The 12,054-nt window shown below is 54.9% G+C and overlaps 1 protein-coding gene across 1 annotated transcript in view; it reads right to left on the minus strand.

Annotated features, from left to right (window-relative positions):
• Positions 1–8,352: 8,352 nt before the first annotated feature.
• A4galt (alpha 1,4-galactosyltransferase (P blood group)) overlaps positions 8,353–12,054 on the minus strand; it is a 20,449-nt gene continuing 16,747 nt past the window's right edge. Inside the window, exons 2-3 of the mRNA XM_004642381.2 lie at positions 10,940–11,053; positions 8,353–9,534 (exon numbers count right to left, since the gene is read on the minus strand). Of these exons, the coding sequence (XP_004642438.1) occupies positions 8,432–9,490 (1,059 nt within the window). The 5' untranslated portion in view covers positions 9,491–9,534; positions 10,940–11,053 and the 3' untranslated portion in view covers positions 8,353–8,431. The remainder of the gene's footprint in view (positions 9,535–10,939; positions 11,054–12,054) is intronic.

The following is a 12,054-nucleotide window of genomic DNA, read 5'->3' on the forward strand; positions in this document are numbered from 1 at the left end:
TCTGGGCCTTCATTTTCTCATCTGGACCCTGAGATGAATCATAGCCCATCCTGTTTACCTTGCAGATCTTACGGGCCAGGGAGATGGCTCAGTGGAATAAGCAGCGCACAAAGGCCTGAATTCAGTCCACGGTTCCAGAAAAAAAAAAAAAAACATTGTCCTGCCTATTAGCTCAGTTGTTTTAGTGCCTGCTTAAGCAAAGACAGGCTCAGGATATTGTGTTTGGATCCCCAGATCCTCATGCCTTTCCAGATCTGCCTTTAAGGCATCCTGAGGCAGCCTAAAAAAAAAAAAAAAAATCCACCTTGAGGATCTTGCAATGCAGTTGGTCCCTGTGTTCAGCAAACAGCCACAGGACAGTAGACATGCCCCGCCAGCCACCCCACATATGCGCAAGGATGGTCCCACTCCAGTAAGTAATCTCAGAGCCCGGCTCACAGGGCAGCCTGGCACCACCGGCTGCTCTGGGACTTGGGTCACTGTCCCAGGGCTGGGGCATGGTTCCTTTCCAGAAATAATGGACAAGCAAGTAACAAGGCAAAGGGACAGCCTTTTCGAGATGGGCTCTCGCTGTGCAGTTCAGCTGGCCTTGAGCTCACTTTGTAGCCCAGGCTAGCCTCCAACTCATTGATCCTCCTGCCTCAGCCTCTCTAGCGCTGGGATTGCAGGCATGCACCGCCATGCCCAGCTAACACGTCTACCTCTGGATACTGCATACCCCCCTGGAGGTTCCCACTGCGCCTGGTGCAACCCTGCACGTCCTTGTGTGGCTTGTGACGTCGGCAAGCACTGAGCACTTAGGACTCCTAAATGGCGGGGGAGCCTTCTCTCTAAGTGCCTGGCCATCCCCGCACCCCAGGGACAGGAACCCATCCTCACCAAGGAGGTTACAGAGACGATTAAACAAAGGTCTCACCCATAATTGCAGCACTCAGGAGGTGGAGGAGTAAGAGGCCAGCCTGGAATAGAGAGATCCTGTCTCAAAAGAACAAACCATGGGTGGGATATATATAGCTCAGTGGCACAGCGCCTGCCTGCTAAGTGGGAGGTCTTGAGTTGGATTCCCAGTACCAAAACAAACACCGTCCCCAAGTGCCTGGCGTTGTACTGGCATCCCAAACATAACTGCTCATTTTACAGGTGAAGAAACTGAGGTACGAGTAAGTAGTAGATAACTCGCTCCCGGTGTTGTAGGCAGTTGAGTTAGATAGAAATGTTACCAGCAGTCAGACAGGGTTGCCCCTACGGTGAAAATCTCGCCTAGGGGCATGGGAAATAGCTGAGCAGCTTAAGTAACTGCTTGGCAACTGCAAGGTCCCGAGTTTGATCCCTGGTACCAAAAAAAGAAAAAGAAAAAATTCTCCTATGGGCCAGATTCTAGACAAAAGGGGAAACTGACGCAGCATCAGGAAATGATATTCTTGATTTTATTTTTTATTTTTAAATGTATTTTAGTACAGGGGCTTACTACACAGATTGGACTCGTAGTGATCCTCCTGTTGTCAGCCTCCCAAGCACTAGGATTACCTGCACGCCCACCATGCCCAGTCTCAGTCACCATCTCAGTGTGCCTCGGGGGTGCTGGGGATCAAACCCTGGTCCCTGAACCTACCTAAACAGGTGCTTTAGTCTGCTGAAAGGCATTGATATTGTAAATAGGTATCAATCACCTTGAAAAAGCCAGGAAGAGCCACTCACCCAACCCCCTGCAGGACAAGCCCCTGCTCTGAATTCAGGCCCCCTTGCTAGGAGACTCCCTTCCCAATTTGATCCTGATTTAATCAGTGGACCCACTTCCTCTCATGGTTTTGTGCTATAAAAATCCCTAGAAAAGGCAGATTCTCAGGCAACCTGCTGGGGGAGGGGGATTGTCCCTGTCTGGGCAGGAGCTTTCTTTTCTTTTTTTTAAAGGATTTTTTATAGTTTTACTTTTTTGGCGGAACTCGGGATTGAACTCAGTCCCTTGTGCTTGCCAGGGAAGCGCTCATTCTGCTGAGCCATCTCCCCGGTCCCTGGCAAGAGCTTTCTTTGTCCCAATAAATATATTCTGCTCTTAACCCTGTTGTTCCTAAAATTCATTCTTCAGTTTTAGAGAACACAAACTCGGCCCAGGTATCTTTCAGGGTGGGAGTCTCTCTCCTGTATCACCAGCACAGGGCAAATAGGAAGGTGGCCCAGAGCCCAGCCTGACCACCTGGTTCCAGACCGCTATTCATGTCTTGGTTTTAGCGTCAGCAACCAAGTGGAACTAAGCGTGAGATGCCACGAGTTCCAGAAGTAACTCAAGCCAGCGTTCATGGTTTAGCATCCTGCATTCCTCAGAATCGTACCATGCAATGGCCTCTGTTTTCTGACTTCTCCCTGGTTGCATGCCCGTCTTATTTAGCAACCGCTTTTTTTTTTTAAGCTCAGCACCTGACTTCTTATCTAATAACTATTTTTCCCAGCTCCCCTTGCTACTGTGGGAAAGAAAGTCTAGCCAATGGGCTAAGAGCTGAAGTGATCTTTGGGACAGGCCGGCCGGCTGAGCAGAGATGCAATGGCTGGAGCCAGAGCGGCTGCTTTGGATCAGGAAATTCAGAATCAGAGATGCTTGGACGGCTGACCTCTTACCTTAGAGGTCAGACTCTGACTTCTCTGTTTGCTTTGATTGCATCTTTGTTTCCACATTTGAAATGGAATGGTAATTTACAAAGTGTCTCAGCAGGGAGGGTGCCGCTAGGCCAGCTGCTGTGGGCCCTCCCAGTCCAGGAATTCTGTGCTTCCAGGATGGGGACGGGCTGGGCGGTGGACTCTGCGCCGGCCGCCGCGGTTGTCGTTCCTTCCCGTTTCCATGCAAACTGTTTTCCCTCCGTTCCAAACTTGTGATCGCTCAGGGCTACACAGCGCAAGACCCACATGGAACTTGAGAGGCTGCTCCTGGCTGAATTTTCTCCCCAGCCCCTGGGGACCCTTGGGAGCTTGCGACCCCTTCAGAGGAGCAGACATCCTCTCATTTAGTTTTTTTTTGTTTTGTTTTTTTGTTTTAATTGACTGTACTTTTTTTAAAGCCTTATTTTCCCAGCATGTCTAGAACATAATGTTTCCCAGTGAGCAAATATTTAGTTTTATTTGGCTTCTCTGAGATCTGTTGGGCAGCTGGGACTTCCCTGGGACAGGGGACAGGGTAGGGAGGGTCAGGACTGGAGTCCAGGCTCTGGGGAAACTGAGGCAGGGGGAAGAGGGTGAGGGTGACAGGTTGGCCCCAGCACAGCTCACTAGGGCATCAGGCTGGCCACATGTGGAAGTCACAGTTGGTTAAACGCCAGCATCAAATGGCACTGCCACAGATGCTGGGGGTTGGGGGCTGGGGGCTGGGGGTGCAGGAAAAATGAGGCCAGCTAGGCAAGCCCAAGGGGCTGAGGGCTGCCAGTCGGGCATGCAGTGTGCAGGGGTTCTGCCTCTGAGGTAAACCCTGCCCCTCCCCTTCTTTGTATTTTTTTTTTCCTTGAGACATGGTCTCCCTGGGTAGCCCAGCCTGGCCTCGAACTTTAGGAGATCCTCCAGCCTCAGCCTCCAGAGTGCTGGGATTACAGGCATGCACCACCACGCCTGGGTGGTCGTGAATCATGAGACAAGTTCAGGCTGGCCTAGAACTTGCGGTCCTCCTGCCTTAGCCTCCCAAGTAGCTGGGATTACAGATGACTATGCCTGCCCGGCTCCCCTGTGTGCAGATAGACAGTGATTCATGGGTTTTCCTTGCCCAAAAAAGATGATGAAACTTAATGGCAGAAAAATGAGGAAGTTCATGCTGCTATGAAAAGAAGTGATTTGGGGGCTGGGGAGATAGCTCAGCATGGAGAGGGGGAGGGGAGGGGAGGGGAAGGGAGGGGAGGGGAGGGGGGAGTGCAAAAACATTTCTGCTTGTTGGAGTCAGGGTCTCAGACTCGTGGTAATCCTCCTGCCTCAGTCTCCAAAAATCCAGGACAACAGATGTGTGCAATGAGGACCAACTTTAGGGGTACGGTGCAACAGAGCTATCACCCCCACTGGCCAGCATCACTTTTATGTTGAATCCTTTCAGGATCTTGAGCTAAGAGTTTGTCACATCCCACAGAACTTTCCTACCCCTGTCCCTGTCCTCCCAGCTGTTTCAACCTGAGGGAGGTTGCACCCCAGACTTTACATGGGGGGGACGAGATAGCTCATGGACTAAGTACCTGCTTAGGCAAGCACAGCGGGGGCGGGGTTGGGTCCCGGCTCCACGTGGCCCTGCCTCCAGGTGCGCTGAGCCAGCCAGAGCCCAGGCATGGCGGTGCACTTGTGTAATCCAGTGCTGGGGAAGCTGAAAACAGGAGGATCAGTACAAGTCCAAACTGCGTAGTGAGACCTTGTACCACATACAAAAACAAGTAAGTAGGGCTGGGGAGATGGCTCAGTGGAATAAGCGCTTCCCTGGCAAGCACAAGGGCCTGAATTCAATCACCAGTTCCGCCAAAAACAAAAAAACCAAAATAGACTACATAGGGTACAGAGCCATCGCCTGTCCAGACACAGCCCCAAGCTCGGCTGCATGATGTCATCGTCACCAACCCCACAGGGGCTGCCTGGGTACCATGCTAGCATGAATTCCAAGGCACCCCCTAGCCTCAGCTGGCCCAGCTGGGGTCACACCTGGGCAGGGCCAGGCTACGCCCCAAGACCAGGAAGGGACCGAATGAAATCAGAAACCTGCCCGCAGCCTCCCCGCCTGGGCTACTTCTCATGGTCGAACCCTGGGTGCTTCATGCTCCTAAGCTGCCCACAGAATGGCGCCACCCCAGAGTCCTTGTCCACGGAGCCACAGGCACACGTGCCACGTGCCTTCTGAGTGCCAGCGTGGAGATGCGGTGTGAGCCTCACGATGCGATGCATGTGCCTTTGGGCATTCACAGTTGTTCCACCTTCCCCACTGACCTCAGAACAAACACTTCGCAAAAAAAAAAAAAAAAAGAAAAAGGGGCCGGGAGATGGCTTAGTGGAATAAGCACTTCCCTGGCAAGCGCAAAGGCCCAAGTTCAATCCCTGGTTCCACCAAAAAAACCCACCAAAACACTTCTTGGCACTGACGGAAACTCCACGTGCTGCTACCTCCAGCCCTGTGCTGCGTCTCCAGGCTCCATCCCGAGCCCCTTCATGGAAACCAACCCCAAGCTCTGTGGCTTTTTTTTTTTTTTTTGGTTCCTCGAATGCCTTCAGGGCACTTTTGGCCAGCGGGAGAGTTGTGAGGTTCGAACTCCAGCAACCTGAGGCTGACAGCTTTGTGGAAGCAGCCACTAAAGAACTGAGCTAGGGCCAGGCCCCCACTCTGTGGCTTTTTGCCTGACTTCTTTCATTCCAAATAAAGTATACAAGGCTTGCCTGCTTTGTAAGGATGTGTCAGGGGCTGGTGCGGTCTGTGGTGCTGGGGATCAAACCGTAGTCCCCGCCGCTTGCCTAAGCAGGCGCTTTAGACTGCTGAGTGACCACCAGCCCAGAACCCCATCCTTTTTACTGATAATAGCTGGGCATGGCAATACAGGCCTGTGGAACAAACTACTTAGGAGGCTGAAGCAGGAGGATCTGTTTAGCCCAAGGGTTCAAGGCCAGCCTGGGAAACAGCAAGATTGTCTTTCTCCAGGGAGATGGCTCAGTGGAATAAGCACTCTCCAGGCAATCCAAGGGCCTGAGTTCAATCCCTGGTTCTGCCAAAAAAACCCAGACACACTGCCCTGTACTAGTCCATGACGTTGACTGATTTTCAGGGGAGGCGGGTCTGTGATTCCAGAGGCTGAGCTGTCACAACCTTTGCAGTAACCTTGGGATCTTGGCTGCAGCTCCGTGCAGGCAGAGGGCTCGGAAGCCCCCAGAAGTGGGCAGTAGGATTCCAGTCCACGAGCAGAAGCCAGAGGATCAGGGTGCTGGGGCCGGTCCTGTGTCTGGTGTTCTGCCAGCCGAGGCCATTCACCCATCCTCACTGGGCCAGTCAGAGCTGTGCGCCCCGACTCCATGCTGAGGAAACACCCACAGAATGGGGAAAAGGATGCTTGCCTAGGTCTCCAGGCTCTGGGATGGTGTGCTCAGTGCACTGTCCGCCAGCTGTTGGCCACTGGAGTGGCTCCCCCTCACTGTAGTGACACTGCCTGGACACTCCTGTATGTGCTTTGTTTTGTTTTTTCCTGAGATAGGGCCTCACTACGCACCCAGGTTGGCCTCAAACTTGAGCAATCCTCTTGCCTCAGCCTCCTGAGTGTGGGCATGACAGCCACACACAGCCATGCCCCTAGGTCTTTCCGTGCACCTACATCTTTATTTTTCTTATTTCTCGCCTGTGTTCCTGGTTGATACAGCAACACTATGTTGTTTTTTAAGACAAGGTCTTGCTGCTGGGCATGCGGGTGCATGCTTGTAATCCCAGCACTCTGGAGGCTGAGGCAGGAGGATCACTGTGAGTTTGAGACCAGCCTGGGCTACAAAGTGAGCTCAAGGCCAGCCTGAGGTACATAGCAAGACCCTGTCTCAAAAAGACAAAAAACACAAAACAAACAAGATAACTCTTGTTATGGAGCCCAGGTTAGTCTTGAACTCATTATGGAGCCCATGTTGGCCTCAAATGCGGAGATCCTCCTACCTCAGCCTCCTGAGTGCTGGGATTATAGGCATGCCCTGCAAGGAAAGAAAAAAAGAAAATCGAGTTGCATATGTTATTTATATTCATAAAGTCAAGCCAGCAAGCCTCAAAATCATTAAAACGTGAAATGACACTGTGGTTGGAAAGATAATTAGCTGATATCCCTTTGTCTTCAGCAGAGACGACAGCTGCTCTTGAATACCCCCAGGGCCAGGCAGCTCACCCCCTTGCTGGGCAGCTGGGGTTGCTCAGCAGGCAGAGTCCAGAAGCCAATGAGCGTCTCCCTCTTTAGTGGCTGCTGCAGAGCCCCTGCGAGGTCCCCATCCTGAATGCCACCTTCTGCCTGGCAAGAAGGCCTGGCCTTAGAGGCCAAACCCACAGCTGGAACCAGGCCGGGCCGAGCTCCACAGAGCTCACATTTTCCTCTGGCCCAGCCCAGGCCCCAGCCAGCCCTGGCAGTGCTGGGCCCTACCCTGGGGCTCCAGTAAGGTTAGAATATCCAGGCTTCTAGCAGGGTAGAACCCGGAAAACCCATGGGACCCCACCATGGCTTTTGCTTTGAGACAGGGTCTCTGTAGGTAGATCAGGCTGGCCTTGAATTCAATAGCAGACTTCCTGCCTCAGCCTCCCAAGTGCGACGCTTGTAGGTGTGTACCACCACGCCGTGCTCAAGGCTTTTTATGAACCTTAAAAATTGAGGTGGGGAAAACAGTGCCCCCCATTGTAGAGTGGCCCTCCCGGCTGTGAGCTGGAAACCTATCACGGACCACAGAGCACTGGACGCCAGGAGTCACTTTATTCTTCTGCACGGTAACAGCTGACATGGGCAGGACAGAAATCATCTTAAGGCTTCGGCCTGGTTCCAAACTTACTCTCTGAATCTAAACTCGCTTGGCCCACTGGGCCTGTGTGACAACTTACATGACAACCCTATGGCGCCACAAGCCCGCGGCTTGTGTTCCAAAACACTCTTTTTGCAAACCCTTTCAAGAAACCTATAACAATGTGTTTTCTAAAAAATATATTTCACCATCAAGAAAAATATATTTGTACCACTGTGAGATTAGCGCACAAGGTGCACACTTTAGTGAGATGCGGTTGTGCCCCACGGCAGAGGAGGGTGCCTCTGGCCACTCGGGCTCCCCTGGTGCCAGTCCAGCTGTGACCCCTGTCTGTCACTCTGCCCTGTGTTCCCCAGGTCTGGAGCTGTAGGCAAGCGCCTCGGCCCTGCTGTGCGTGGGATGCACACTGTGTGACCCGCTGTGCCAGGCGAGCAGCTGGCTCCTGGCATCTGTGCTTTGCAGACACCTTCTGGCTCCCAGAGTGGCCTCCAAGTCTTCTCAAGACAACAGTGTACTGGGGGCTTTAAAACGCTCCTCTCAAGCCCAAAGAATTTCCAAAGCCCCCATTCCAACTCCCCTCCCTCACCTAGCCCCAGCCCACCAGGCTTCTCAGAGCTGCCTGGAAACTGCTTCCAGCTCAGGTCTGCTCTTTTATTTTGAGATGGGGCCTGGCCACCTAGTTTAGGCGGATCCTGAACTCGCTATACTGGCTGGCTTTGCACCCTCAGCCATCCTCCTGTCTCAGCCTCCAAGTGCTGGGATCCCAGACACTCTCTTTGCCTGCTTTCTACACAGCAGCAGATGCTAGGGTAGCTCCAGGCAGCCCTGGCCCAGTGGGTGTCCACCACCCCCATGTGAGCCTGGAGGTGCAGACTCAGGCCCGACCACATCCCTGCACCCCACCTCCTGGTCCCCCCCCCCACTGCAGCAGCCTGCAGTCTCCTGCCTACATCCAGGTCCCTCACAAGTACAGCCTCACGGCCCAGTGTGTCGTGGGGCAGTAGCGGGCATATAGTTGGCCCAGCAGCGTCCGAGAGGAGACCTCAAAATGTGAGCCCTCGCTCTTCTTGTTCCACACATGTGCAGCGTAGGTGGCATTGAGCAGCTGCGACAGCTTCTTGGGGCTGATGTCCTCGAAATACTTCTTCCAGTTCTGCCAGGGCACGGGGTAGAAGGCCTGGCGTGGTAGGGTGGTGACGCCGCGGCAGCTGCGGCTCTGGGCCAGGCTGCGGATCCCGCACCACTTCTTGAAGACGCGCGTGAGCAGCTGGGGGCCCTGGTGGCCCCAGACCCAGCCGTTGTAGTGCGCCACAAAGTCACGCATGCACAGTGCCAGGAACTCGTGTCGCTGCTCAAAGGCCAGGAAGGCGCCGTTGAGAACGTAGCGCGACTGCATGCCCAGCACATTTCTCAGCTTCCCCAGATTGCGCAGGACAATGAAGTCTGTGTCCAGGTAGACACCCCCGAATCGCCAGAGCAGTGCCAGGCGCGCAGCGTCCGAGGTTACGGGCAGCCGGTAGGGCTCCCAACGCCACTGCGAGGCCGTGTGCCAGGTGGCCAGCGGGGTCCCCCGGAACAGCGCGTCCAGGTCCAGCGGCAGCAGCTGCACGTTGGGGAAGCAGCCCAGGAGCGACAGGCCCAGGTTCCGGGGCGGCGGGGCGCCGCGCAGCCCCTTCATGAACACCACCACCTGCGCCTCGGGGTGCGCCCTGGCGGCCGACTCCACTGAGCAGGCGAACAGGAAGTTGGGGTTGGTCCTCTCCGAAGTCTCTAGGAAGAAAATGTTGTTGCCTGCAAGTGGGGTGCTGTTGGGCGGGCCGGGGGGCCCCAGCGTGGGGCAGGGGATGTCCACGGGCAGGCTGTAGAGGTGGGCTCGGTCCTCAGGCTCCCCGCCAACATGCCAGTAGATGAGCACGAAGACAAAGCACAACAGCTTGAAGACGATGAGAAAGAAGGTGCAGACGCGCCGCCTGGGGGCGCCCCGCAGCAGCTGAAGCAGGTAGTCTGGGGCCCTGGACATCGTCCACCACCAGGTCACGCAGCCGTGTCACGGAGCAGGCCAATCTGCAAGGGTGAGGCACCAACATTCAGGCAGGAAGACGCGCGACCCCCACTGTGGGAGGCCGAGTCAGGAGGACCTCCTTGAGCCAGGGCAGCTTAGTGACTCACCTAGACGCCTCAAAAGAAAAATAAAAAATGGGCCAGGGATATAGCAGAACAGTAGCCAGGGATGGCAGACAGAGGTCTCTCTGTAATAACATGCAAGATCGCAAGCTCTGGGCTGGTGAGATGGCTCAGTGGTCTAAAGCATCTACTTAGAACAAGCTTAGCAAAGCACAGGGACCGCGGTTCAATCCCCCAGCACCACATGCCAGCCAGCCCTGCTGCCCCCTGGTGGGCTGAGCTGCCCCCCCCACACACACAAATGAATTTTTTAAAAAATGAAAAAAAAAAAAAGATCCCAAGCTCTGGGCTGGCCTCCCCTCGAGGGCAGCTGGTGTCTGGCATATGCAGGGGCCATGAGAGGGGATGGCACCGCTACCTGGCTCCTGACCAGGCCTGGGGACAGACAGCCCAGGACAACACCGCGTGGCTAGGGATGTCATCATGGAGGCAGGGGCTGCATCAAGATGGATGGGCACCGCACCAGATCCCGTGCTTGGAGCCCCGAGGAGGCCTAGGTATGTGGAGTCTCCAGTTGTGGTGGCATCAGCCCCAAGCACAGGTGTGGAGCGAGAGGGGATGGGGAGCTGGTACCATGGCCTATGACCTTGACTAATACTAACAGCTCTCCGCCAGTGCTCTTTGGTGACATCCACGCGGCCAGTGGCAAAGGCCACTCCCATGTGCCACAGATGGCCAGGGTACAAGTCAGGCTCTTCAGCCAGGCGTTAGTTATCCACCTAATAGAGCCCATGAGCCTGCATGTTCCAGTTGACCTTCCCTGACTCACACCACAGCTGCCCAGGGGGACAGCACTCACCTAGGGTACCTGGAGCAGCCAACAGGCCCAGTGAGGACCTTCAGGTTACGTGGCATCTCACAGCCCTCAAGGGGCAGGGTAGGGGGTCCAGGTTCATGCTGTCCCCAGCTCCTGTGGCCTGCGAGATAGGAGGACCTAGGGTTGCCTGGTTCCCCACACAGTGTTTACTATAGACAGCAGCTGGCCAGCACTCCCTGGTGCCTTCCATGTCCCATGCACCACCCTCTTTTCTTTTTTGGCGGAACCAGGGATGGAACTCAGGCCCTTGCGCTTGCCAGGGAAGCACTTATTCCACTGAGCCATCTCCCCGGCCCCCACCAGGCACCACCCTCTGAGCTCAGCAGCTCCAGAGGACCATGGCATCATTTTCAAGGCAGGCTACAGGAATCCTGGATTCCAGGAACTGACTGGGTGCTGATCCGGGTGCTGGAGGGGGCAGGGAACCACCCCATGACATCCATAATCCCTGAGTAGCTGGCCCCTCACCTGGGAGCCTGGGGCTGGAGCAACTGGGTGGGCGGAGACCGTCTCAACTCAGGAACAGACCTCTACCAGCAGGAGTGCAGCCTTTCTGTGCCCTCTCAGCACCCATAATTCCATCTGCAAAAGATGACGGCAACATCAGGCCTCATGGGCAGCCTGGGCATCATAGTGAGTTCAAACCCAACCCAAAATATACAGCAAGAGACCCTGTCTTAGAAGAAAAAAAAAAAAATGATTACAGTAAAAGTTACATTGCCAAGAAGGACGGGACAGGCGCAGGAGGCAAGGTGACATGGTGGTGTGCTCCAAGGACTGCTCCTGATACGGATTGTATTCCCAAGTGCCTGTCACACCTGGTGGTACACCTGCTCTTGTCTCACATGTGGTGCCTTTCACTTATTTGTTTTTATTTATTTATTTACGTGTGTGTGCGCGCGTGCGTGTGGCCAGCTCAGCCCACCAGGGGGCGAGGCTGGCTGGCATGTGGTGCTGGGGGACTGAACCACCGTCCCTGTGCTCTGCTAAGCTTGTTCTAAGTAGGTGCTTTAGACCACTGAGCCATCTCACCAGCCCCGCTTTCACTTATTTGTAGTACAAATCATGACCCTGGCTTCCAGGCCCCCAGCTCTGGGGAGAGAGGCTATTTTGGTCCAGAGCATTTTTAACCCAGTGTGAGCCACTGTGATGGGTGACAGACAAGACAGACAGGCAGGCAGGCAGGAGGACAGACAGCAGATGGAAGTCAGCCAGCTGCAGAGTGAGCCCTGGCGTCAGGGAGCCCGGAGCGCTTGGCCCTGGACCACTGAGAGCAGGAAGCAGCGCCCGACCCGTGCCCGGGCACCTGGCTCCTGTCTGGTGCCAGACTCAGCTGCACCATATTTGGTGTGGGAGCCAAAGCTCAGGAAGAGAAGCTGCGGCCCAGCTCCCGAGTGACCTCAGGCCCCAAGCACGCTCCTGCCCCCACCCCAGCGGGCCTCCAGCGGTGGCCAGCCTGGGCTGAAGGACTCAGTGAAAGTTCCAGCATATATAAAGTATGAAGATAGCCAAAAAGGAGGATGATGTGGCTGCTGACTGTTTATGCCTTTTTATGGTGGCCAGGTACCTACCCCAGCAGCCGG

The sequence above is a fragment of the Octodon degus genome, unplaced genomic scaffold (genome assembly GCF_000260255.1).
Source record: "Octodon degus isolate 3935 unplaced genomic scaffold, OctDeg1.0 scaffold00153, whole genome shotgun sequence".
NCBI classification, from domain to species: Eukaryota; Metazoa; Chordata; class Mammalia; order Rodentia; family Octodontidae; genus Octodon; species Octodon degus.